The following is a 26,355-nucleotide window of genomic DNA, read 5'->3' as shown; positions in this document are numbered from 1 at the left end:
AAGATTATCCTAAAAATACATCTTCAAAACAATAAATGAGATTATTAAACTAAAAAAACTTTTTTTTTTTTTTAATGTTTTTTTACAAAAAAAATACAATAAATTTGGAAATTATATATATATATTACATTTTTTATTTTATTGTATTTTTTTGCCCCCGCCTACTGCCCGATTGCAGCTGAGATAGGCACCAGCACCCCCCGCGACCCCGAAAAGGGACAAGCGGTAGAAAATGGATGGATGGATGGATGGATATTTTTTTGCAAAAATAAACTTTCTTGTGAGATTAGGAACATTTAAAAAGCTATATATTTTTCAACCTTTCATAAATACAGTGTTGGATATTTTTCATAAAAAAGGGGGGCACTCAGACCCCAAAATAAATCTAAAATGAGACTAACAGGATTACAAATTACTCTTTATAAATGTTTACTACTTTGTGCATTTTTTTGTCAAATTTTGACATTGACAAAAATACACACTACACAAAATAAACCAAGACGTTTCTTTCTCCCGAAAAAACAATTTTAAGATTATCCTAAAAATAAATCTTCAAAACAATAAATGAGATTATTAAACTAAAAAAAATTTTTTATTAATGTTTTTTTACAAAAAAATACAATACATTTGGAAATTATATATAGATTTATATATATATATTTAATTTTTTATTTTATTGTATATTTTTTGCCCCCACCTACTGCCTGATTGCAGCTGAGATAGGCACCAGCACCCCCCGCGACCCCGAAAAGGGACAAGCGGTAGAAAATGGATGGATGGATGGATGGATATTTTTTTGCAAAAATAAACTTTCTTGTGAGATTAGGAAAATTTAAAAAGCTATATATTTTTCAACCTTTCATAAATACAGTGTTGGATGTTTTTCTTAAAAAAGGGGGGCACTCAGACCCCAAAATAAATCTAAAATGAGACTAACAGCATTACAAATTACTCTTTATAAATGTTTACTACTTTGTGCATTTTTTTGTCAAATTTTGACATTGACAAAAATACACACTACACAAAATAAACCAAGACGTTTCTTTCTCCCGAAAAAACAATTTTAAGATTATCCTGAAAAAAAATCTTCAAAACAATAAATGAGATGATTAAACTAAAAAAACTTCTTTTTTTTTTTAAATGTTTTTTTACAAAAAAATACAATACATTTGGAAATGATATATAGATTTATATATATATAATTAATGTTTTATTTTATTGTATTTTTTTTGCCCCCGCCTACTGCCCGACTTCAGCTGAGATAGGCACCAGCACCCCCCGCGGCCCCGAAAAGGGACAACGGTAGAAAATGGATGGATGGATGGATGGATATTTTTTTGCAAAAATAAACTTTCTTGTGAGATTAGGAAAATTTCAAAAGCTATATATTTTTCAACCTTTCATAAATACAGTGTTGGATATTTTTCTTAAAAAGGGGGGGCACTCAGACCCCAAAATAAATCTAAAATGAGACTAACAGGATTACAAATTACTCTTTATAAATGTTTACTACTTTGTGCATTTTTTTGTCAAATTTTGACATTGACAAAAATACACACTACACAAAATAAACCAAGATGTTTCTTTCTCCCGAAAAAACAATTTTAAGATTATCCTAAAAATAAATCTTCAAAACAATAAATGAGATTATTAAACTAAAAAAACTTTGGTTTTTTTTAAATGTTTTTTTACAAAAAAATACAATACATTTGGAAATTATATATAGATGTATATATATATATTTATTTTTTTATTTTATTGTATTTTTTTTTTGCCCCCGCCTACTGCCCGATTGCAGCTGAGATAGGCACCAGCACCCCCCGCGACCTCGAAAAGGGACAAGCGGTAGAAAATGGATGGATGGATGGATGGATGGATATTTTTTTGCAAAAATAAACTTTCTTGTGAGATTAGGAAAATTTAAAAAGCTATATATTTTTCAACCTTTCATAAATACAGTGTTGGATGTTTTTCTTAAAAAAGGGGGGCACTCAGACCCCAAAATAAATCTAAAATGAGACTAACAGCATTACAAATTACTCTTTATAAATGTTTACTACTTTGTGCATTTTTTTGTCAAATTTTGACATTGACAAAAATACACACTGCACAAAATAAACCAAGACGTTTCTTTCTCCCGAAAAAACAATTTTAAGATTATCCTAAAAATACATCTTCAAAACAATAAATGAGATTATTAAACTAAAAAAACTTTTTTTTTTTTTTAATGTTTTTTTACAAAAAAATACAATAAATTTGGAAATTATATATAGATTTATATATATATATTTAATTTTTTTATTTTATTGTATTTTTTTTGCCCCCGCCTACTGCCCGATTGCAGCTGAGATAGGCACCAGCACCCCCCGCGACCCCGAAAAGGGACAAGCGGTAGAAAATGGATGGATGGATATTTTTTTGCAAAAATAAACTTTCTTGTGAGATTAGGAACATTTCAAAAGCTATATATTTTTCAACAAAAAATGTTTACTTTGTTATTATTTCATTCTTGTAGTATAGGTTTTACTTTTTTCCTATTAGAGGGGAAAAAAATGGATGAAAGCATGCACTGAGGGTTCCAGGTTTGATCCCCGCTACCGCCATCCTAGTCACTTCCGTTGTGTCCTTGGGCAAGACTCTTTACCCAGCTGCTCCCAGTGCCACCCACACTGGTTTAAAAATGTAACTTAGATATTGGGTTCACAATGTAAAGTGCTTTGAGTCACTAGAGAAAAGCGCTATATAAATATAATTCACTTCACTTCACTAAAATGACGTCAGACTCCACCCACACTCATATTATGAAACAATAAAGTGTTTACCCAACACTTGACTAAGACTTTGAATGTTTGCACTAATGACACCACATAACCTGCAGCTATGCACTTAATGGGCCCTTGATTAGTCTAATAGGGGACGAAAGTCTTTTATGAGGTCATGTAAGTGGCCGGCGTCTGGCGCTGGAGGGATCATTTCCCGACTCTGGAAATTAAGTCAGTGTAAAAGTTGTCCAGCCCCGGCGTATTACTGGCTGAGAGGATTCGCCCATCCCAGCAGCATAATTCCATCTGGGCTAAATATTTATACAGCGAGGGGGAGTAAGGAGGGGCGGGGGGACATCACTTAACCACAACACATTCATTCACATAAGGAGGGAGTGAGAGGCTTACACAGCGAGTTAGAGTGAGGAGGTTAAAGCTGGAGGAACGTCACTTCTTTTGCTCCCTTTTTTCCGAACTGCAGGTCAAAATGATGAACTTTTTGATGTTTGCTGTCAGTCTCACTTTTTATCAGATCGGGAGGAATCCTGCCTGTGGTGAGTTGACTTTTAAGATGTGGGTTTTTTAGACACTGTCTAAATGATGCTCGATTGCTATTAAAGTTGTCGATGCCTTTTTTTTTTCAAATATATAGCCCTTTTGTGCAAAACATCTTCCAATTGTTAGTTTGTAAGAGTAAATACCATGTATTTGCAGCCGGGATGTGCTGGCTGCAGCAGAGCCAGCGGTGTGACATGGTGCTGATGAGAGGGGTCACCAGAGAGGAGTGCTGCGCCGGGGGCCGTCTGAACACAGCCTGGTCCAACGCCAGCCTGCCCATGAACGAGGTCAGCCTGCTGGGGTTCTTGGGAATTGTGCCCTGCAAGCCCTGCAAAGGTAAACAAAGACACTTTGAATCACGTCCCTTGTTTCATAGTTGGAAGGGCATTACTTTGCAACACATGACACACAGTTGAGTCCACAACATTATGTACATGTGCGCAATACAAGGAGAGCCGGTACAAGGACTGCATTATAAACTCTGCCTTTTGATTGCTTTAAGGACGTGTATAGTGCTGGCAGTTTGCACTACATGTAGCTCAGCTAAAGTATTTAGATTACCTACAGTATATTCAGCAATATGGAGTCAATCTACCTCTTAACAATGCATTGTTGCTGTCGAACGGAACATAAAATAAAAATACACATATTTTCATAAAAATGGGTACATTTTTATTTTGTGTGTGTGTGCATATATATATATATATATATATATATATATATATATATATATATATATATATATATATATATATATATATATATATATATATATTAAGATTAAAGATTAAAGTACCAATGATTGTCACACACATACTAGATGTGGTGAAATTTGTCCTCTGCATTTGTCCCATCCCCTTGGGGAGCAGTGGGCAGCAGTGGCGCCGCGCCCGGGAATCATTTTGCTGATTTAACCCCCAACTCCAACCCTATGTTGCTGAGTGCCAAGCAGGGAGGTTATGGGTCCCATTTTTATAGTCCTTGGTATGACTCGGCTGGGATTTGAACTCCAACCTACCGATCTCAGGGCGGACACTCTAATATATATATATATTTATATTTATATATATATATATATTTATATATATTTATATATATATATTTATATATATATATATATATATATATATATATATATATATATATATATATATATATATATATATATATATATATATATATATATGTATATGTATATATGTATGTGTATATATATATAAATATACATAAATATATATATATATATATATATATATATATATATATATATATATATATATATATATATATATATATATATACATATACATATACATACATAAATATATATATATATATATATATATATATATATATGTATATATATATATATATATATATATATATATATATATATATATATATATATATATATATATATATATATATATGTATATATATATATATACATAAATATTTATTTATATATAGATATATAGTCGAGGTTTCTGTGGTTTATCCGTTATACAGTGCTCAATACCGGGGTAGAGCGGAATATACGTTAGGTCAGGAAAAAACACAGAGGCTATATCATTCCTACAAGCCTGTTTCGCAGGTTTCCCTGCTCTAAGCAGGCTTGTATATATATATATATATATATATATATATATATATATATATATATATATATATATATATATATATATATATATATATATATATATACATATATATAATTTATTCATTTTTGAGTGTGTGTGTATTGTAGATAGTTTTTAGATGAGTTTTTGTTTATAAACAGGTTAATTTGTGCTACATCACAACATTAAAAAAGACAGTTTCTTTTGTGAAAAGGCAACTTTTTTTCTCATTCTTGTCTTTTTTTAAAAAAAACAAAATTTTAATAGTTGTTTCCTAGAAAGAAAAAAAAATTAAAAAATGTAGGCAATTCACTTTTCTCAAATATACAATTTTACTCTAAGAATACAATTTTGTACCATTAAAACTTACAAAAAAAAAAAAAATAGCACTTGTTTTCGTGAGTTTACAATTCTATTTTTGTCGTGTAATTCTTTTTTTCCAGTGTACTCTAATGTAATAAGGACTTTTTTATTTGAAATACAATGTAGTGTACTCTGCTGCCCACTGCTCCCCTCACCTCCCGGGGGGTGATCAAGGGGATGGGTCAAATGCAGAGGACAAATTTCACCACACCTAGTGTGTGTGTGACAATCATTGGTACTTTAACTTTAACTTATGTGGTCAAAATCATTAAAAACTCCAAATATTTGCTGTTCAGACCAAATAAACACAATATGCCTAAAAGTGCCATTGTCTTTAACCTCTTAATACAATGTTCACTTTGCTGCAGAGCAATGTTGCTGCAATATTTGTTGTAGAAGTCTACAACAAATATTGTTTAATTGACATGTTTGTAAAATTAAAATGTGAATAGAGCACTTTGTGTCTCGTGAGCGTGTGCAGGTGTAATCAGTGAAAGTGGGAGCGATGCATCTTGTTAAGAAAAAGCAGACGTGGATTAGAAGTCATTGAATGTGAAAGTGGTTCCACATAACTCCACCCAGCTGTTTCGGAGGAGCTTCCTTTTGCTTGGTTCATCCAGGTTCACTTGCAGACACATTGTTGAACGATGCGATCATGCTATTAATAATCTTGTCATTGGACTCAAAAGAAAGAGTGGAAATATGCTGCTGCCCCTCCACGTGTTCCCAGGCCATAACAAAGTCATCCATTCTCCCACTTCGGCTTGTTTTCAGTAGGAGTGTGTGTCTACAACAAGGGAGAGTCAAGTGGGGGAGTAACCAAACCAAATAAAGCAGGATATTGAAGGTAAAGCCAGGAAATATAGAACTTTGGCGTCTTATTGTGTACACAATTCTTTGGACTCACATCCCCTCTCTGTGCAGGATTAAGCCCTTGCAAAGCTTCCCAAACTTTCTCCACTTTGGGCCACATATACTGTAAATAAACTGACTTTGATATGCTTCACATTTGAATTCAGCGTTCCATATATTATATTCTTAACTCGCCAACTAAATCACCTTTTTGGGGAATTTAACATACCGTATTTTTCGGACTATAAGTCGCAGTTTTTTTCATAGTTTGGCCGGGGTTGCGACTTATACTCAGGAGCGACTTATGTGTGAAATTATTAACACATTAGCGTAAAATATCAAATAATATTATTTAGCTCATTCACGTAAGAGACTAGACGTATAAGAGTTCATGGGATTTAGCGATTAGGAGTGACAGATTGTTTGGTAAACGTATAGCATGTTCTATATGTTATAGTTATTTGAATGACTCTTACCATAATATGTTACGTTAACATACCAGGCATTTATGCGTCATATAACGTACACTGATTCAGCCTGTTGTTCACTATTCTTTATTTATTTTAAAGGCCTACTGAAATGAAATTATTTTATTTAAACGGGGATAGCAGATCTATTCTATGTGTCATACTTGATCATTTCGCGATATTGCCATATTTTTGCTGAAAGGATTTAGTAGAGAACAACGACGATAAAGATCGCAAGTTTTGGTATCTGACAAAAAAAAGCATTGCCCCTACCGGAAGTAGCGTGACGTAGTCAGTTGAACATTTCCGCAAAGTTCCCTATTGTTTACAGTGATGGCGGCCAGAAGTGAGAGCGATTCGGACCGAGAAAGCGACGATTCCCCCATTAATTTGAGCGAGGATGAAAGATTTGTGGATGAGGAAAGTGCAAGTGAAGGACTAGTGGGGAGTGGAAGCGATTCAGACAGGGAAGATGCTGTGAGAGCCGGGGGTGACCTGATATTCAGCTGGGAATGACTACAACAGTAAATAAACACAAGACATATATATACTCTATTAGCCACAACACAACCAGGCTTATATTTAATACGCCACAAATTAATCCCGCATAAAAACACCTAGGTGTTTGTTATGCTAGCTCCTAGCTCCCGTCCATATAACCCGCCAATACAATTCAAACACCTGCACAACACACACATTTACTCAGCCCAAAGGACCGTTCACCTAACCCAAAGTTCATAAAGCTTATATATTTAACCAAAGTTACGTACGTAACACGCACGTACGGGCAAGCGATCAAATGTTTGGAAGCGCAGCTGCGTACTCACGGTACCGCGTCTGCGTCTGTGTATCCAAATCAAAGTAATCCTGGTAAGAGTCTGTGTTGTCCCAGTTCTCTACAGGCGTCTGTGTATCGAAGTCAAAGTCCTCCTGGTAAGAGTCTGTTGTCCGAGTTCTTCGATCTTGACTGCATCTTTCGGGAATGTAAACAATGAAACGCCGGCTGTGTTGTGTTGCTGACTTCCCTCGCAAAATACTCCGCTTCGCACCGACAACTTTCTTCTTTGCTTGCTCAGCTTCTTTCTCCATAATGCAATGAACAAATTACAACAGATTCACCAACACAGATGTCCAGAATACTGTGGAATAATGAGATGAAAACAGAGCTATTTAGTATTGGCTTCAATGGGGTACCGATACTTCTGTTTCACTGGCTACGTCACGCGCATACGTCATCATCCAAAGACGTTTTCAACCGGAAGTTTAGCGGGAAATTTAAAATTGCACTTTATAAGTTAACCCGGCCGTATTGGCATGTGTTGCAATGTTAAGATTTCATCATTGATATTTAAACTATCAGACTGCGTGGTCGGTAGTAGTGGGTTTCAGTAGGCCTTTAAATTGCCCTTCAAATGTCTATTCTTGGTGTTGGGCTTTATCAAATACATTTCCCCAAAAAATGTGACTTATACTCCAGTGCGACTTAAAAGGTTTTTTCCTTCTTTATTATGCAATTTCGGCCGGTGCGATTTATACTCCGGAGCGACTTATACCCCGAAAAATACGGTACTCCAAAAAGCACCAAAGCGTAAGCGTATATTCTGACAAAGATGTACATCATTTATCCATCATGACAGGATGCATTACAATCATCAAAGAGGCTGTATTTTTAAGACATGTTTTGGGCGGGGTAATTTTTCAGAATTTTAGTTTTCTGTGTACAGTGTACAAAATTTGACGTACAAAATATACCGTAGTCCAGAGCTGGGGGAAATATTTTGACTCGGGGGGCTACATTGACAGAAAAATGTGTCTGGGGGGCCAATGTTAAGTTAAAGTACCAATGATTGTCACACACGTGTAGGTGTGGCGAAATTATTCCCTACATTTGACCCATCACCCTTGATCACCCCCTGGGAGGTGAGGGGAGCAGTGGGCAACAGCCGCGCCCGGGAATCATATTTAGTGCTTTAACCCCCAATTCCAACCACTGATGCTGAGTGCCAAGCGGGGAGGTAATGGGTCCCATTTTTATAGTCTTTGGTATGACTCGGCCAGGGTTTGAACTCACAACCTACCGATCTCAGGGCAGACACTCTAACCAATAGGCCACTGAGTAGGTTATGTGTATGTGTGTATAAATGATATATACACATTTAGCTGTAAAAATCTGCTGTACAGTATGTATGTTTGGGTCCTTTTTTTTCAGGAATGCTAATACCAAAAGTCACAATGTCTGATAGAGTTCTAAAAAAGTTATGACAGATCACCTCAAAAAAAATCAGAATTTAATTTTATAGTTTTTTACTGTGGTTAGAGTGTCCGCCCTGAGATCGGTAGGTCGTGAGTTCAAACCCCAGCCGAGTTATACCAAAGACTATAAAAATTGGAGCCAATACCTCCCTGCGTGGCACTCAGCATCAAGGGTTGGAAATGGGGGTTAAATCACCAAAATTATTCCCGGGTGCAGCCACCGCTGCTGCTCACTGCTCTCCTCAACCTCCTAGGGGGTGAACAAGGGGATGGGTCAAATGCAGAGGACAAATTTCACCACACCTAGTGTGTGTGTGACAATCATTGGTACTTTAACTTAATAAAGAAAGTGGGATTTACAATATTAACTATAAACAGTAAAACACTGAATAATGAACGTCGCTCCTCTTTTACTTCTCAGACCAGCCCCTCCACAGACATCTTTTACAATCAAGCAAAATATGAATACAAAGTTTAATAAACACCTACAACATGATACGGGTGACACAAAAAAAGCGTTCATCACCTAAACTTCAATAACTTTTGAAATAATTAATAAATTATTTTTATTTTTCAGATTTACTAAGAAGAATTCATGTTCTAAAATTTATAAAATTTCAACTTCAAGATGCCATGGACTACTGAACAAAAGACATTTATAGTTGAGGCCTATTTTCGGCTGAATTCTATCCACACGGCTCAACTGCAATTCAAAGAACGGTTTGGATGTCGTGAATTTCCTGCTCACACACAATGATCTACAGATGGGTCAACAAGTTCCGAACCCATGGGACTGTTGATAGCCTCAATCGTAAAGATACTAACTGAAAATCACACTCTGGACGAAAGAAATCATCAAGGACACCACAGAACGTTGATGCAGTCAGAGACTCTTTTGTTCGCAGCCCACGCAAGTCTGTGCGTCGATGAAGTCAAGAGCTTGGAATGAACAGGGAGGCTGTGCGGAGAATTTTGATCGCAGATCTCGACCTCTATCCTTACAGGATACAGATTAAACAAAAGCTTACACCTGCCGGCATGAGGCCACCCCCCACACCTCAAACGAATCATTGGCATGGCTACAGCATCGTTTCCCTGACCGACTGATCAGCCGCAGGTGTGACCCGGAGTGGTCGCCGCATTCACCGCACTTGATCGCCCCAGATTTTTATCTGTGGGGATACCTTGAGGACAGGGTGTATGGCAACAACCCCCAGACTATCCCTGATCTGAAGGCAGCAATCACAGCAGCAATAAGAGCAATCCCAAGGGAAGAATGTGGGAGGGTCATCGAGAACTTTGCCTGCCGGATCCAAATGTGCTTGCAGCAACGGGGAGCTCATTTAGAGCACATTTTTTGAGCGCCAGTTAAACAAAGAGTTTTTGTGGTACAGACTTGAAACTTTAGGGATGTCTGCTACATAGACTTAACCTAATGTAGCTGAATTTTTGTGTTACCGTATTTCCTTGAATAGCCGCCGGGGCGCTAATTAATTTAAAACCTCTTCTCACTCCTGCGCTTACCAAAAGCATGCAGGATGGGCAAGCATGCGCTAATTATTTTAAAACCTCTTCTCACTCCGGCGCTTACCTTATCATGAAAAGCATATTTAATTAAAAAAAACTTTATTATGGTCTTACCTTTACTTATAAATGATGTCCATCTGCAGCTGCTTCTGATCAAAGGCAGTCTTCCTTATCTTTCTTCAGTTTTAAAAGTCTCTGGAGATATTCCGTTAATTATTACCTCCTGCTTCGATTGAAAGTCCAGTTTAGAAAACTGTTTTATTTTAGATATGTAATCCTCCATGTTAAAAGTGCAAGCAAACGATCGCTGCTCAGGCTTGCTGCTTGTTGTCTTCTTCTGCAGCACCGGTCTTCTGCAGTACTGGAAGTCGCAAGAAGGATCACTAGCGCCCTCTACCACCAGGAGGCGGGAGTCATTTAATGACTCATATTTGACCCGGCGGAAGTGCCAAGCATGCGCTAATTATTTTGCGAAATTAGTTTGACCCGGCTGTAATTCTTGGCAGGCGAATACTATATTCCCGGCGGCAATTTCAAGGAAATACGGTAATCTAAATACAATTTTGGAAGTTATTCGATTTTTATTGATGAACGTTTTGTTTTTGTCACCCTATATATCAACACTTTTATGCAGAAGTTTGTTGCAAAAATGTACTTCCGCATCTGTTCCTGACACATGCGTTTGGGGCTGGCTGCTCTGAAAACAAACCCCGCCCACTCTGCTTTGTGCCTCGTCTGAAGGCTGCTGTGACGTACATTACCGTAATAACTCCTATAACACCTAAAAGCGCAGATTTCAACCATTGAATTACTTTATGTAGTTCAAGAAGATTTAAAAACAGCATAATGGCGGCTAACGTTTCACGTTTCCTTTGTCACCGATTTTGTTCATAACTTTTATGAACAGAATTTCTAGGCGCAGTCAAGGCGTTGAGGGGATCCGGTTTGGTGGCTGCAGGATTAGGTCTCTGCTTTTTGCAGATGATGTGGTCCTGATGGCTTCATCTGGCCAGGATCTTCAGCTCTCGCTGGATCGGTTCGCAGCCGAGTGTGAAGCGACTGGGATGAGAACCAGCACCTCCAAGTCCGAGTCCATGGTTCTCGCCCGGAAAAGGGTGGAGTGCCATCTCCGGGTTGGGGAGGAGACCCTGCCCCAAGTGGAGGAGTTCATGTACCTAGGAGTCTTGTTCACGAGTGAGGGAAGAGTGGATCGTGAGATCGACAGGCGGATCGGTGCGGCATCTTCAGTAATGCGGACGCTGTATCGATCCGTTGTGGTGAAGAAGGAGCTGAGCCGGAAGGCAAAGCTCTCAATTTACCCGTCGATCTACGTTCCCATCCTCACCTATGGTCATGAGCTTTGGGTTATGACCGAAAGGACAAGATCACGGGTACAGGCGGCCGAAATTAGTTTCCTCCGCCGGGTGGTGGGGCTCTCCCTTAGAGATAGGGTGAGAAGCTCTGCCATCCGCGGGGAGCTCAAAGTAAAGCCACTGCTCCTCCACATCGAGAGGAGCCAGATGAGGTGGTTCGGGCATCTGGTCAGGATGCCACCCGAACGCCTCCCTCGGGAAGTGTTTAGGGCACGTCCAACCGGTAGGAGGCCACGGGGAAGACCCAGGACACGTTGGGAAGACTATGTCTCCCGGCTGGCCTGGGAACGCCTCAGGATCCCCCGGGAGGAGCTGGACAAAGTGGCTGGGGAGAGGAAAGTCTGGGCTTCCCTGCTTAGGCTGCTGCCCCCGCGACCCGACCTCGGATAAGCGGAAGAAGATGGATGGATGGATAATGGCGGCTACAGTTTTGATGTTAAAGGTGTAAAAAAAATATGTAGAACATCCGGCGGGCCGGATTGAAAATCTTAATGGTTTGCGTATGGCTCGCGGGCCGTATTTTGCCCAGATCTGCCGTAGGCCAATAAAAAAAATCAAATGACCCGTGGGACACCCTTTTGGACACTGCACTCGCAGAACGTTCAATTTCCCCTGAATGTCATCTGAACTCCTCCGCAGAAGAGTGGGCCCTGTCTGCATGCAGCCATTAATACACTGACGTGTTATGAAAACACTGCAGGCTCACATTCCAGCAGGCGTGTAAGCCCCCTCCGCCGTCCCCCCGGACCCCTCCTTCCACATGTAGCGCTCAATAAAAAGATGTGATTAGCGTAAATATCGTGCGATGTAAAAACTTGCACAACTGTCTATTTTTTTTACATACTTTTTTTCCCTGCAGAGACGTGCGAGGGCGTCAAGTGCGGCCCTGGGAAAGTGTGCAAGATGAAAACGGGAAGGCCGCAGTGCATGTGCTCTCCCGACTGCTCCCACATCGCACGTCAGCACGCCGTGTGCGGAAGCGATGGCAAGTCCTACAAGGACGAGTGCGTTCTGCTGATGGCGCGCTGCATGGGACACCCCGACCTTGAGGTCATGTACCAAGGAGATTGCAAAAGTAAGCAAAGACTCTGGCTTCACGGTGATAACCGTGTTTGATTTGAAATGACCCTCTCGGACAGGTATCATATTTGTGTTACTATGGTTGTAGTTTACAGCAGTGCACAACTACCAGGGCGCTGTGTGGTGCAGCGCCACAAAATTGCCACAGAAAATTGATTAGAACAGGTCTGGGCAATTATATTGACTTGGAGGGCCAAATTTTGAGAAAATTTGGAGGCCGGTATATCTTTTTTTAGGAACACTAATATAAAACCTCACAATAATGTCTGATTGCTAAAAACGTTATGACAATTTTTTTTACTGAATAAGACACCCAGAATGTACATGAAAATAAAGAATGTGGGATTTACAATATTAACTATTAACGATAAAACACTGATCATTGACAACATGTGAACGTCACACCCCCTCTCGATCGACATATTTTACAATCAAGCGAAACGCAACAAAAATGCAACAAACGAAATCAGAATCAGAATCACAATAGATTTATTGCCATTGTTTGAGAACGGGTTCACAAACTAGGAATTTTTCTTGGTGCAAACGTGCGACATAAAACACATATAACACATATTTGGTATAAAAAGAGCTGTGACTGAGCTATCAGATAGACTTAGAAGGGATTCAAGGAATTCAAGGAGCTGCTGTTAGGAGTTATTGTTCATTTGCCTGATGGCCGAGGGGAAAAACTGTTCAGGTGGCGGGAGGTGTGGGTCTGGATGGAGCGTAGTCTCCTGCCTGAGGGGAGAGGGGAGAATAGTGTGTGTCCAGGGTGAGAAGAGTCAGCTGTGATCCGACCCACATGCCTCCTGGTCCTGGAGGAGAAGAAGTCCTGGAGGGATGGGAGCTTGCAGCCAATCAGCTTCTCAGCAGCATGTACAATGCGCTGCAGTCTGTTCTTATCCTGGACTGTGGCGCCGGGGAACCACACTGTGATGGAGGAGGTCAGGATGGACTCTATGATGGCTGAGTAAAACTGCACCAGCATCTCGGTCGGCACCTTAAGTTTCCTCAGCTGCCGCAGGAAGTACATCCTCTGCTGGGCCTTCTTGATGAGGGAGCTGATGGTCAGCTCCCACTTGAGGTCCTGGGTGATGGTGGTGCCCAAGAAACGGATGGAGTCCACAATGAGGACGGGGGTGGGAGAGTCAATCAGGGTGAGGGGGGATGGTGGGGCTGTGACTTTCCTGAAGTCCATGATCATCTCCACTGTTTTCTGGGCATTCAGCTCCAGGTTGTTGAGGCTGCACCAGGACGTCAGCCGGTCCACCTCTCTCCTGTAGGCGGACTCATCGCCATTCGAGATGAGCCCGATGAGGGTGGTGTCATCCGCAAACTTGAGCAGTTTTACGGATTGGTGACTGGAGGTGCAGCAGTTTGTATACAGGGAGAAGAGCCAGGGGGAGAGTACTCAGCCCTGAGGAGTACCAGTGTTTGTGGTTCGACTGTCCGAGACAATCTTCCCCAGCCGTACGTGCTGTCTTCGGTCTGTCAGGAAGTCATTAATCCATCTGCAGAGGGAGTCGGGCACGCTGAGCTGGTGGAGCTTGTCTCGTAGCAGTCCAGGGAGGATGGTGTTGAAGGCAGAGCTGAAGTCCACAAACAGGATCCTAGCGTAGGTTCCTGGGGAGTCCAGATGCTCCAGGATGAAGTGGAGGGCCAGGTTCACTGCATCATCCACAGACCTGTTGGCTCTGTAGGCGAACTGCAGTGGGTCCAGGAGGGGGGCGGTGATGTCCTTGAGGTGGGGCAGGACCAAGCGCTCAAAGGACTTCATGACCACAGACTTCAGCGCGACCAGCCTGTAGTCATTTAGTCCTGTGATCCGTGCTTTCTTGGGGACAGGGACAATGGTAGAGGTCTTAAAGCAGGACGGCACGCGGCATAGCTCCAGAGAGGTGTTAAAAATGTCAGTGAAGACAGGAGCCAGCTGGTCCGCACAGTGTCTGAGAGCGGAGGGGGAGACACCATCCGGCCCGGGGGCCTTCCGCGTATTCAGCTTCAAGAACTGCCGGCGTACATCCTCTTCTTTAATGGAGAGGGTCTTTACAGTCTTATGATGTTTTTGGAGTCCTGTGATGTCATTGGAGTCCTTTGAGTCCTTTAACTCCTTTAATGATGTGCTGGCATTGGTGGGGAGGGTGATGGTGGGGGGAGCATGGCTTTGATGAGCTGAAGGCCGTTCATGACGACATGTGTTGAGGCCCTGAGCGAGAGTCCGGTCATTCAGGGCCTGGGGGGTTTTGGGCTTATAGTTCGTAAGGGCCCTTAGACCTCTCCAAACTGCCGCAGAATCATTGGAGCGGAACTGTTCCTGTAGACGGTTAGAGTACACAGATATAGCTTTCTCCACTTCCCTGGTGAAGTGGTACTTCGCTTCTCTGTATGTACTTCGGTCCCCGCTTCTCCACGCAGCCTCCTTCTTCTTGCGCAGCTGTCGGAGCTTGGGTGTGAACCAGGGCTTGTCGTTGTTATAACAAACCCTGGTGCGCGTTGGAATGATGCGCGCCTCATTCAATCAATCAATCAATGTTTATTTATATAGCCATAAATCACAAGTGTCTCAAAGGGCAACTGTATGTATGAGGTCACAGTGTCCGTATACTCGTCCAGATTGTTCGTGGCCGCTCCAATTGCCTCCCAGTCTGTCGTTTCCCAACAGGCACGCAACTCGTCCACAGACTCGGCGGTGAAACACTTAATGTTCCTCATAACAGGTTTAGCCAGTTTCAGTCTCTGTCTGTATGAAGGGATTAAGTGCACCATCACGTTATCTGATAGTCCAAGAGCAGCGTGCGGGACTGCATGAAAAGCCTTGCTCAATGTAGTGTAGCAGTGATCCAGCGTGTTCTCCTCTCTGGTCGGGCATTTAATAAACTGTCTATACTTTGGTAATTCCTGGCTCAAATTTCCCTTGTTAAAGTCACCAAGCACGATAACAAGAGAGTCAGGAAAAGACCGTTCCACATGTAAGATCTGTCCTGCGAGCGCGCGCTGAGCGTCACGCACGTCCGCGCCGGGCGGGATGAAAACAGCCACTAGAATGAATGAAACAATCTCACGCGGTGAGTAAAAGGGCTTACAGTGGATGAAGAAATATTCCAGAGAAGAAGAACAGTGTCTGGAAATCGCTGTCACGTCTGTGCACCAGCTAGTGTTGATAAAGAAGCGTAGTCCACCGCCTCTTTTTTTGCCAGAGAGCGCCGCGTCTCGGTCTGCACGGAGGAGATGAAAGCCCTCCAGTTGAAGCGCGCTGTCCGGGACACTTGCGCTCAGGCAACTCTCCGTGAAACACAACACACAGGATGAGGAGAAGTCCTTGTTCTTTCTCATCAGCAACGCTAGCTCGTCCATCTTGTTGGCAAGTGAGCGGACGTTGGAGAGAAAGATGCCTGGTAGAGGCATGCGTAATCCCCGTCCGCGAAGACGGACAAGTGCGCCCGCTCGCTTTCCTCTTCGATGCGGTTTCCCTATGAATATGAAGGCGAAGGGTAAAAAATAACCCCACCTACAATCTGATACATCTGATACATCACTAAGCTTTAGAACTTTCTTGTAAAAATCTCCTTCCGCGACTGTCCCTGACACCCGCATTTCAGGCTGGCCGCTCTGGAAACACTCTGTGGAAACGCTCCCCACCCACACTGCTTGGTGCCTCGTCTGAGCTGCTGTGACTTAGAGGCCTACTGAAATATTTTTTTTTAATTTAAACGGGGATAGCAGATCTATTCTATGTGTCATACTTGATCATTTTGCGGTATTGCCATATTTTTGCTGAAAGGATTTAGTAGAGAACAACGACGATAAAGTTCGCAACTTTTGGTATCTGAAAAAAATAAGCCTTGCCCCTACTGGAAGTAGCGTGACGTAGTCAGTTGAACATTTCCGCAAAGTTCCCTATTGTTTACAGTGATGGCGGCCAGAAGTGAGAGCGATTCGGGCCGAGAAAGCGACGATTTCCCCATTAATTTGAGCGAGGATGAAAGATTTGTGGATGAGGAAAGTGCAAGTGAAGGACTAGTGGGGAGTGGAAGCGATTCAGATAGGGAAGATGCTGTGAGAGGCGGGTGGGACCTGATATTCAGCTGGGGATGACTACAACAGTAAATAAACACAAGACATATATATACTCTATTAGCCACAACACAACCAGGCTTATATTTAATATGCCACAAATTAATCCCGCATAAAAACACCTAGGTGTTTGTTATGCTAGCTCCTAGCTACTAGCTCCCGTCCATATAACCCGCCAATACAATTCAAACACCTGCACAACACACGCAATCACTCAGCCCAAAGGACCGTTCACCTAACCCAAGGTTCATAAAGCTTATATATTTAACCAAAGTTATGTACGTGACACGCACGTACGGGCAAGCGATCAAATGTTTGGAAGCGCAGCTGCGTACTCACGGTACCGCGTCTGCGTCTGTGTATCCAAATCAAAGTCCTCCTGGTAAGAGTCGGTGTTGTCCCAGTTCTCTACAGGCGTCTGTGTATCGAAGTCAAAGTCCTCCTGGTAAGAGTCTCTGTTGTCCGAGTTCTTCGATCTTGACTGCATCTTTCGGGAATGTAAACAATGAAACGCCGGCTGTATTGTGTTGCTGACTTCCCTCGCAAAATACTCCGCTTCGCACCGACAACTTTCTTCTTTGCTTGCTCAGCTTCTTTCTCCATAATGCAATGAACAAATTGCAACAGATTCGCCAACACAGATGTCCAGAATACTGTGGAATAATGAGATGAAAACAGAGCTAGTTTGTATTGGCTTCAATGGGGGAGCCATACCTCTGTTTCACTGGCTACGTCACGCGCATACGTCATCCTCCAAAGGAGTTTTCAACCGGAAGTTTAGCGGGAAATTTAAAATTGCACTTTATAAGTTAACCCGGCCGTATTGGCATGTGTTGCAATGTTAAGATTTCATCATTGATATATAAACTATCAGACTGCGTAGTCGGTAGTAGTGGGTTTCAGTAGGCCTTTAGATTAACATAGTAACTAATTAGATTACCTTAGTAACTAATTAGATTACCATAGTAACTAGCATATCATGCAAAAGCGCAGATTCCAACCATTGAAATATTTTGTATAGTTCGTGAATTGCGGTCATTTGAAAACATCACTGCACATCATGATGGCGGCTACAGTTTCCATCTTTAAGATCTAAAAGAATTATTTGGGAATGTCTGGTGGGCCAGATTGAAAAGCTTAACGGCCCGCATGCTTTAATTTGCCCAGGTCTGGATTAGAATGTACACTGGATGACTGGACGAAGGTTTACTGTAATAGCTGATCAGACCTATTTCAGTGTTGATGGTAGCAGCAGTACTAAAAGGGACCTAAGCAGCATTTTATCAAAATCCAAACAATATATGAATCTTCATCTTTTTGCACAAAAGTGATGATTATATATTATATATAGTAATTAGAAATGTCCGATAATGGCTTTTTTGACGATATCCGATATTCCGATATTGTCCAGTCCTTAATTATCGATTCTGATATCAACCGATACCGACATATACAGTCGTGGAATTAACACATTATTATGCCTAATTTTGTTGTGATGCCCCGCTGGATGCATTAAACAATGTAACAAGGTTTTCCAAAATAAATCAACTCAAGTTATGGAAAAAAATGCCAACATGGCACTGCCATATTTATTATTGAAGTCACAAAGTGCATTATTTTTTTTAACATGACTCAAAACAGCAGCTTGGAATTTGGGACGTGCTCTCCCTGAGAGAGCATGAGGAGGTTGAGGTGGGCGGGGTTGGGGGAGGGAACGGGGGTGAATATTGTAGCATACCGGAAGAGTTAGTGCTGCAAGGGGTTCTGGGTATTTGTTCTGTTGTGTTTATGTTGTGTTACGGTGCGGATGTTCCCCCGAAATGTGTTTGTCATTCTTGTTTGGTGTGGGTTCACAGTGTTGCGCATATTTGTAACAGTGTTAAAGTTGTTTTTACGGCTACCCTCAGTGTGACCTGTATGGCTATTGACCAAGTATGCATTGCATTCACTTGTGTGTGTGAAAAGCCGTAGATATTATGTGACTGGACCGGCACGCAAAGGCAGTGCCTTTAAGGTTTATTGGCGCTCTGTACTTCTCCCTACGTCCGTGTACCACTCCGTACAGCGGCATTTTAAAAAGTCATACATTTTACTTTTTGAAACCGATACCGATAATTTCCCTTATTACAATTTAAAGCATTTATCTTTGTTAATAAATTCTCTTATAGTAATAGTGATCTCATACTGAGATGGTATAGCGTTCAAACTAATACATGTGTGTATTAATGACACGAGCTATGCAACAAATTCTAAATTTGATCAAAGCGTAAAAGGTGTGTTTTATTTGAAATAAAGTTTTTTTTTTCCACAGCTCTAACGCAAAATAGTAGATTTTGCGCATATGATTAAAGGCTAGCCAAGCAGCTATGCAGAAACGATCCCAAACAGTCAGCCACAATATTGCTCATACAAGATGTGTGTGTTATTTTTTTCCCCCCTGCTGCAGACAGTTTTTAAATATTGTGTAATTATACGACTCATAAGAATAAAGCTTAACAGAGTGAAGCCTTGGCATGGCCAGAATATCTGAGCAGCAGCTGTGAGGTCCATATTAGCATAGTAGAGTGGAAACTCCAAAATTTAAAAAAAACAAATCTGCTCCATGAAGCTGATTGACTTTACATTTGACAACAAACTACCCTATTAGAGATTCTAATGATACACGACAATGATAATAATAATAATAATTATAAAATGTGAATTATTAGTTTATTATTTGACCTGCTCAGTGGCCTTGTGGTTAGAGTGTCCGCCCTGAGACTGGAAGGTTGTGAGTTCAAATTCTGACCGAGTCATACCAAAGACTATAAAAATGGGACCCATTACCTCCCTGTTTGGCACTCAGCATCAAGGGTTGGAATTGGGGGTTAAATCACCAAAATGATTCCCGAGCGCGGCCACCGTTGCTGCTCACTGCTCCCCTCACCTCCCAGGGGGTGAGCATGGGGATGGGTCAAATGCAGAGGGTAACTTGACCACACCTAGTGTGTGTGTGACTATCGTTGGGACTTTACCTTTAACTGTATTTTAAAACCTTGATTAACTGTACAGATGCAGCAACTATCATTTTATTTTAGCAATCGCGTAATCAGATAAAACAAACTATATAGCCTCATTGTGGATTTTCAGGAATATAGTTTGATATTCAAACAAAAATTGTTCTGCTTGCCATAACCTACACTTTTTTTTCTCTTAAATGCACACTGAAATTGCACTTTTAACATGTGTGCATAAATAAAAATGTATTATATATTTTTTAAACTCTCCACTGCCTTGCGGAAACTACGTCAGTTAATATTTAAAATTCCGGGCAATCCACACGGCAATCCACATATATAACATTTTCATTAGTTGCACTCAAACAATTAATCGAAGCAAAATAATATATTTCTTTTGTAATTGAATTGTTGCAGCCCTATTATTTTTAGTAAAATTTCAAAAACTCTAATCATAATACAAATATCCATCCATCCATCCATCTTCTTCCATAATACAAATATAAACAATATTAATCTACTAAAACTATTTGCCCTTTGAAGTAGTACGGTAGCATGCAATGCAATGAGCAGCCAGGACTATGCTTTGCAGTCCTGGTTCTATGGTTATAATCCCACTTTTCCTCTTTTTCCATCACTGGTATCCTTATTTGGTGGCATTCTACTAAAAAAAGCCAAAGAAAAGCAAAACACATGCAGGGTTAATCATTTTGAGGTTCACTGAACTGAAGTCCCATACGATCTCAAATGACTAAGGTTTGAACTGCCAAGTTTGGGTTGACTATAGGTATGTTTTTACGAAATTCCAAGTTGTACAACAATAGGTTGTATTCGGACACGTTACTTTTGAACGGAAGTGATGGAAGTGGTGGTCCACCAAACAACTATGGCTACTGTGCAGCAAGTGTGACCTATCGGGGTATGCAAAGGGCCTAGACCACTAAAACCACTAAAAGCAGATCTATGCAATAGAATCTATCCCTGTACATTGTCAAAATAAGATTTGTCGAGTGATCTCAAGGATTAACCGTCGGTCGCGTTCCAAGACATGTCGGACTATCTGGTGCTCCAGACGTCATTCTACACGGCAAAACGAGAAAAAAACCGTACACAATCATGGAGGCCTACGTCTTTGTGCGTGGCTGGGTGAAGGAAATTGGTATCAAGACTCTCCCAGATAAATCATGTATCGTTTTTGCTCAAGTAAGTTTGCATTTCATGACTTATCTTAGCGTTTGTTACTTTGTTGTTGTTGTAGGCGCCGTTTACGAGTATGCACGTTTTTCCCGTCTTTTATCCAAATATAACTACAGAAAAAGTAAAAAGTTGTGTATGTGCTGAAAGCTTCATTTATGATTGCTGCCTTTGGTGAAGGTGTTATATTTTAGGTTTTGCACACATTTGCTTTATTTTATTCAGACTCGCCAAATTGGTGCTTAAGAAACTCGTAGCAAAAATGTGTTCTAAGAAATATAAATAATGTCAAGGTAATAAATCAGTGGGAAATACTAAACGTTAAAGGTCTATCAAACAAACCTTTAATGAAGTTACCACTGCAAACTCGTGCGTTCTTCAAGTCTGCCTGTTTGAACTGGAGTGCGTGCCCCTTCACTCGTTTTCTTTCATCAAATCTTGACATCTTTTGCGATTTGAATGGTTCCAACAGCTTAAAACAACTCAAACGTAGCACATTTTTCTTCGAGAAAGGCAAAATGCCACCCAGAACGTGATGACAACAGACTAGTGTTGTGCCGATACCAATATTTTGGTACCGGTACCAAAATTATTTCGATACTTTTCTAAATAAAGGGGACCACAAAAAATTGCATTATTGGCTTTATTCTAACAAAAAATCTTACGGTACATTAAACATATGTTTCTTATTGCAAGTTTGTCCTTAAATAAATTAGTGAACATACAAGACAATACTTTTATTAGTAAGTAAGCAAACAAAGGCTCCTAATTTAGCTGCTAACGTATTCAGTAACATATTGTGTCATTTATCATTCTAATATTGTGTCAACATTATTAAAGACAAGTGGTAGAAAATGAATTATTAATCTACTTGATCATTTACTGTTAATATCCGCTTACTTTCTCTTGTAACATGTTCTATCTACACTTCTGTTCAATTGTAATAATCACTTATTCTTCTGTTGTTTGATACTTTACATTAGTTTTGGATGATACCACAAATTTGGGTATCAATCCGATACCAAGTCGTTACAGGGTCATACATTGGTCATATTCAAAGTCCTTATGTGTCCAGGGACATATTTCCTGAGTGTATAAACATAATATACATTTTTTTAAAAACGAAAGATGTGGTGATGGCAAAAAAATATTGATGTAATCATAGTAGTATCGACTAGATACGCTACTTTACTTGGTATCATTACAGTGGATGTTAGGTTTAGATCCACCAATTTTCACGCCGGTGAGCTACGGTGTGTAGTGAAGCATGTTTACCTATTCCTCGTCCTGCAGGGATGATACTTGTAAGAAACGTACTTTATTTGTCGCCACGGAGGCGAGGATTAGTGATTTAGAAGTAGCTACAACACTGCCGAATGGGGCTGGACTTTAGCCGCTAGCTAGCTAGCCATGTCTTAAGGCACTTCTTCCTGAGGGTGTTTCAGTGTTATAACTTCACCTTTATCATCAGTTTTTAAGACAAAATGCGTCCGTTCTCCCTTTTCTGTCTACACACTATGTCTGCTTGTAAGTACTCCGTCATTGTGCGCTGCCGAACATGCTCGTCCAGCAATGCCACGACAGGGGCGCGGGGGACGGAGAGGGGGGTGAACTGGTACTTCTCAGAGGCTGTATAGTACTGAATATGATTCATTAGTATCGCTGTACTATACTAATACCGGTATACCGTACAACCCTACAACAGACCCTTGCTGGCGCCACCACTTCGAGCATCACATCGTTATAACGAGCCGAAATACAACCTATCGGGGTCTGGGTTAAAGATTGTAGTTCTTAGTTTTGTTTGCTGTGATCTGCTGTGATGCATTAATCATTATAGTTAAACATATTTTGGCTGGGTAAGAGACATTTGAAGGGAACACATGTAGTAGTTGTTATTGGCTTGTTTCCACAGAGTCGTGCGCCAACGTTGTGTGCCCGGGGACGCACACCTGCGTGACCGACCAGACCAACAGTGCCCACTGCGTCATGTGCCGTTCCACGCCCTGCCCCAGACCCCTGCCTTCCGAGCAGCCCATCTGCGGCAACGACAGCATCACTTACCCCAGTGCCTGCCACCTTCGCCGCGCCACCTGCTTCCTCGGCCGCTCTATAGGAGTACGCCACTACGGCCACTGCAACAGTCAGTACATGCCTCACATTGTTATCACTATTGTTAGTAATCGTCCTCATTCATATTTTTTTCTTCACAGGTCCTCCAAGAAAAGCACCACTTTTCGAGGGCAGCGAGGAAAACGCCGTCTAGATTCTACCGAGCTCATCGGTCTCTTTCCAATCTGACCTCTGTCGGGTTTTCTCATGACAATCATCCCTCCCTTTTGTAGACACTTTGATATTTACGCAGTGGTGTAGTGCGGGCGAAAATATGTATGCTAGTAGTTTTTCACAGTAGCAATATAAATAGGGCCGCTCCCTAAACAACCCATTTTAGAGTCCCTGTGTGTCATAGCCAGTCTGCAATGACGTCTTCAAGGTTTGAATTGTGTGTTGATGCAAATTCAGTAATGCGCCCTACCTCTGCCAAACCTAATTTGGTTTGATATATCTGCTGAAAGACCCAAAAAGAGAACGTATGGTGGCACCCAGAGGCTGAGAATCTTTGTTCAGAAGCCCTCTGCAAAAACATGCATGCTAAAAATACAGCAATTTGTATTAATTGGTGGCAGATGAACACATCCAGATAAAGACATAACTCTACGGGAGACGTGTGCATATTGTAAATAGATTACCACAACTATTTATTGGAGAAGGTATCAATCACTATTTATGTTCTTAATCCTATTAACAAAACAATGTATCCAAATTGCTATGTATTTATTGTGTTTATTTTTATTCTCCCACAGGCGAACCACATTTTTTACGGCCTTATTTCACAATAGTTTTTTTTTCCAACCCTCATTTGGGTGGAAAGCCAGTTTTAGCTCAGCAATTTTTAAAGCTGCACTGTGATTGTTAAAGTTATTTTGGGGGGGCTAGCAGAGATCTAAACTAACATGTATAGCCTGTTATGTTTTCAGCAACCAGATCCAAACAACTGCAACAATACCTCCTCTGTCAAACACCCTTTTTGTTTTTGTAAATACCTTGCTTTGTAAGACATGGTCCATCAGCCCGGCTCTGTTTTGTGCTCCAATTTGATTGGCATTCTTAAAAGAATTTAGCGGAGGGGGGAGAGGCGAAGATTGAATTAGTCTCGGAATGGACCACAGTAGCTATATAGGCCAACACTTGATGTAGTCTTGCGTGGTGTCGACATCTGCCAGGCGATCCCAATGAACTTCTAAAGTCAATCCTCCATGGTGAACTGACCGTGCAAACTTTCTGTGTGTAATACCTACTGTGAAATGTCAGCAATAAATGCATTGAATTTTTGTACTTCTGTACTGTTTATACATCATAAAATTGATTATAAGACCCTGTGACTTCTTTCTTATTTACTCTTGAAGGTATCATGCTATAATTAATTATATATTTTTTTAATTATGTGAAACAATTGTTATATATTTTTTTAATCAAACTTGAATTTAAAGGCCTACTGAAATGAATTGTTTTTATTTAAACGGGGATAGCAGATCCATTCTATGCGTCATACTTGATCATTTCGCGATATTGCCATATTTTTGCTGAAAGGATTTAGTAGAGAACATCGACGATAAAGTTGCAACTTTTGGTCGCTGATAAAAAAAGCCTTGCCTGTACCGGAAGTAGCGTGACGTCACCAGAGGAAGGACTCCTCACCGTTTCCAATTGTTTTCAATGCAGCTGGAGCGATTCGGACCGAGAAAGCGACAATTACCCCATTAATTTGAGCAATGATGAAAGATTCGTGGATGAGGAACGTTATAGTGAAGAACTAGAATGCAGTGCAAGACATATCTTTTTTTGCTCTGACCGTAACTTAGGTACAAGCTGGCTCATTGGATTCCACACTCTCTCCTTTTTCTATTGTGGATCACGGATTTGTATTTCAAACCACCTCGGATACTATATCCTCTTGAAAATGAGAGTCGAGAACGCGAAATGGACATTCACAGTGACTTTTATCTCCACGAAAATACATCGGCAAAACACTTTAGCTACGGAGCTAACGTGATAGCATCGTGCTTAACTGCATATAGAAACAAAAGAAATAAAACCCTAACTGGAAGGATAGATAGAAAATCAACAATATTATTAAACCATGGACCTGTAACTACACGGTTAATGTTTTCCAGCCTGGCGAAGGTTAACAGTGCTGTTGCTAACAACGCCATTGAAGCTAACTTAGCAACCGGACCTCACAGAGCTATGATAAAAACATTAGCTCTCCACCTACGCCAGCCAGCCCTCATCTGCTCATCAACACCCGTGCTCACCTGCGTTCCAGCGATCGACGGTGCGACGAAGGACTTCACCCGATCACAGATGCGGTCGGCGGCCCGGAGACGGAGGAAGTTAAGGTGAGTTCGGCGGCTAGCGCGTCTGCTATCCATCTCTCAGTCCTCCTGGTTGTGTTGCTGTAGTCCGCCGCTAATACACCGATCCCACCTACAACTTTATTCTTTGCAGTCTTCATTGTTCATTAAACAAATTGCAAAAGATTCACCAACACAGATGTCCAGAATACTGTGGAATTTTGAGATGAAAACAGAGTTTTTTGTATAGGATTCAATGTGTCCGCATACTTCCGTTTCAACGATTGACGTCACGCGCATACGTCATCATACATAGACATTTCCAACCGGAAGTTTAGCGGGAAATTTGGCATGTGTTGCAATGTTAAGATTTCATCATTGATATATAAACTATCAGACTGCGTGGTCGATAGTAGTGGGTTTCAGTAGGCCTTTAATTTGCTCCATGTTTTGTACTAAAAACTAATTTATGGGGGTGGGGGGTGATCAATAATATTGTTTACTGGAAAATAAAGATTTTTCGTCTGATTACAGACATTAATTGGAAGCAGGTGGAAAGAGATTGCTAATTGTTGTTTAACTTTATAATCGTTTGGAGGACAAAGATGTAGCGCTCTTTGACCACATGGTCATTTGTTAACATGTTGCACAACACGGAAGCAATAGAGCCAATGTTGCATAGCAATAAGAAGAAGAAATTGCTCGGCCAGGATTAATACTGTTCATGAATTCAATGTTAACAACAATATAGCAAGTGAAACACACTTCACCAGCCAACATTTAAAAGCTGCTGATTATTATTATTACACTGTACATAGTTAT

At 40.8% G+C, this 26,355-nt stretch overlaps 1 protein-coding gene across 1 annotated transcript; it reads left to right on the top strand.

Moving 5' to 3' along the window:
* Window positions 1-3,141: 3,141 nt before the first annotated feature.
* Window positions 3,142-24,555, top strand: fstl3 (follistatin-like 3 (secreted glycoprotein)). Its single transcript, XM_062038547.1, has 5 exons — window positions 3,142-3,316; window positions 3,477-3,656; window positions 12,634-12,849; window positions 23,034-23,261; window positions 23,332-24,555. Exons 1-5 carry the CDS (start codon window positions 3,250-3,252, stop codon window positions 23,382-23,384), a joined length of 744 nt encoding a protein of 247 aa, XP_061894531.1. The 5' UTR covers window positions 3,142-3,249; the 3' UTR covers window positions 23,385-24,555.
* Window positions 24,556-26,355: the final 1,800 nt, after the last annotated feature.

The sequence above is a fragment of the Entelurus aequoreus genome, linkage group LG27, assembly GCF_033978785.1.
Source record: "Entelurus aequoreus isolate RoL-2023_Sb linkage group LG27, RoL_Eaeq_v1.1, whole genome shotgun sequence".
In the NCBI taxonomy this organism is placed as follows: Eukaryota; Metazoa; Chordata; class Actinopteri; order Syngnathiformes; family Syngnathidae; genus Entelurus; species Entelurus aequoreus.
The sequence above is the reverse complement of the archived record's forward strand: the minus strand, read 5'-3'. Positions and strand labels throughout refer to the sequence as shown.

Bases quoted from the DNA above. Each gene is read 5' to 3' on its own strand.
- fstl3 (XM_062038547.1), top strand. From the start codon at position 3,250: ATGATGAACTTTTTGATGTTTGCTGTCAGTCTCACTTTTTATCAGATC. The intron at 3,317-3,476 runs GTGAGTTGACTT...ATGTATTTGCAG, and splicing joins CGGGAGGAATCCTGCCTGTG to CCGGGATGTGCTGGCTGCAG. The intron at 23,262-23,331 runs GTCAGTACATGC...TTTTCTTCACAG, and splicing joins CCACTACGGCCACTGCAACA to GTCCTCCAAGAAAAGCACCA.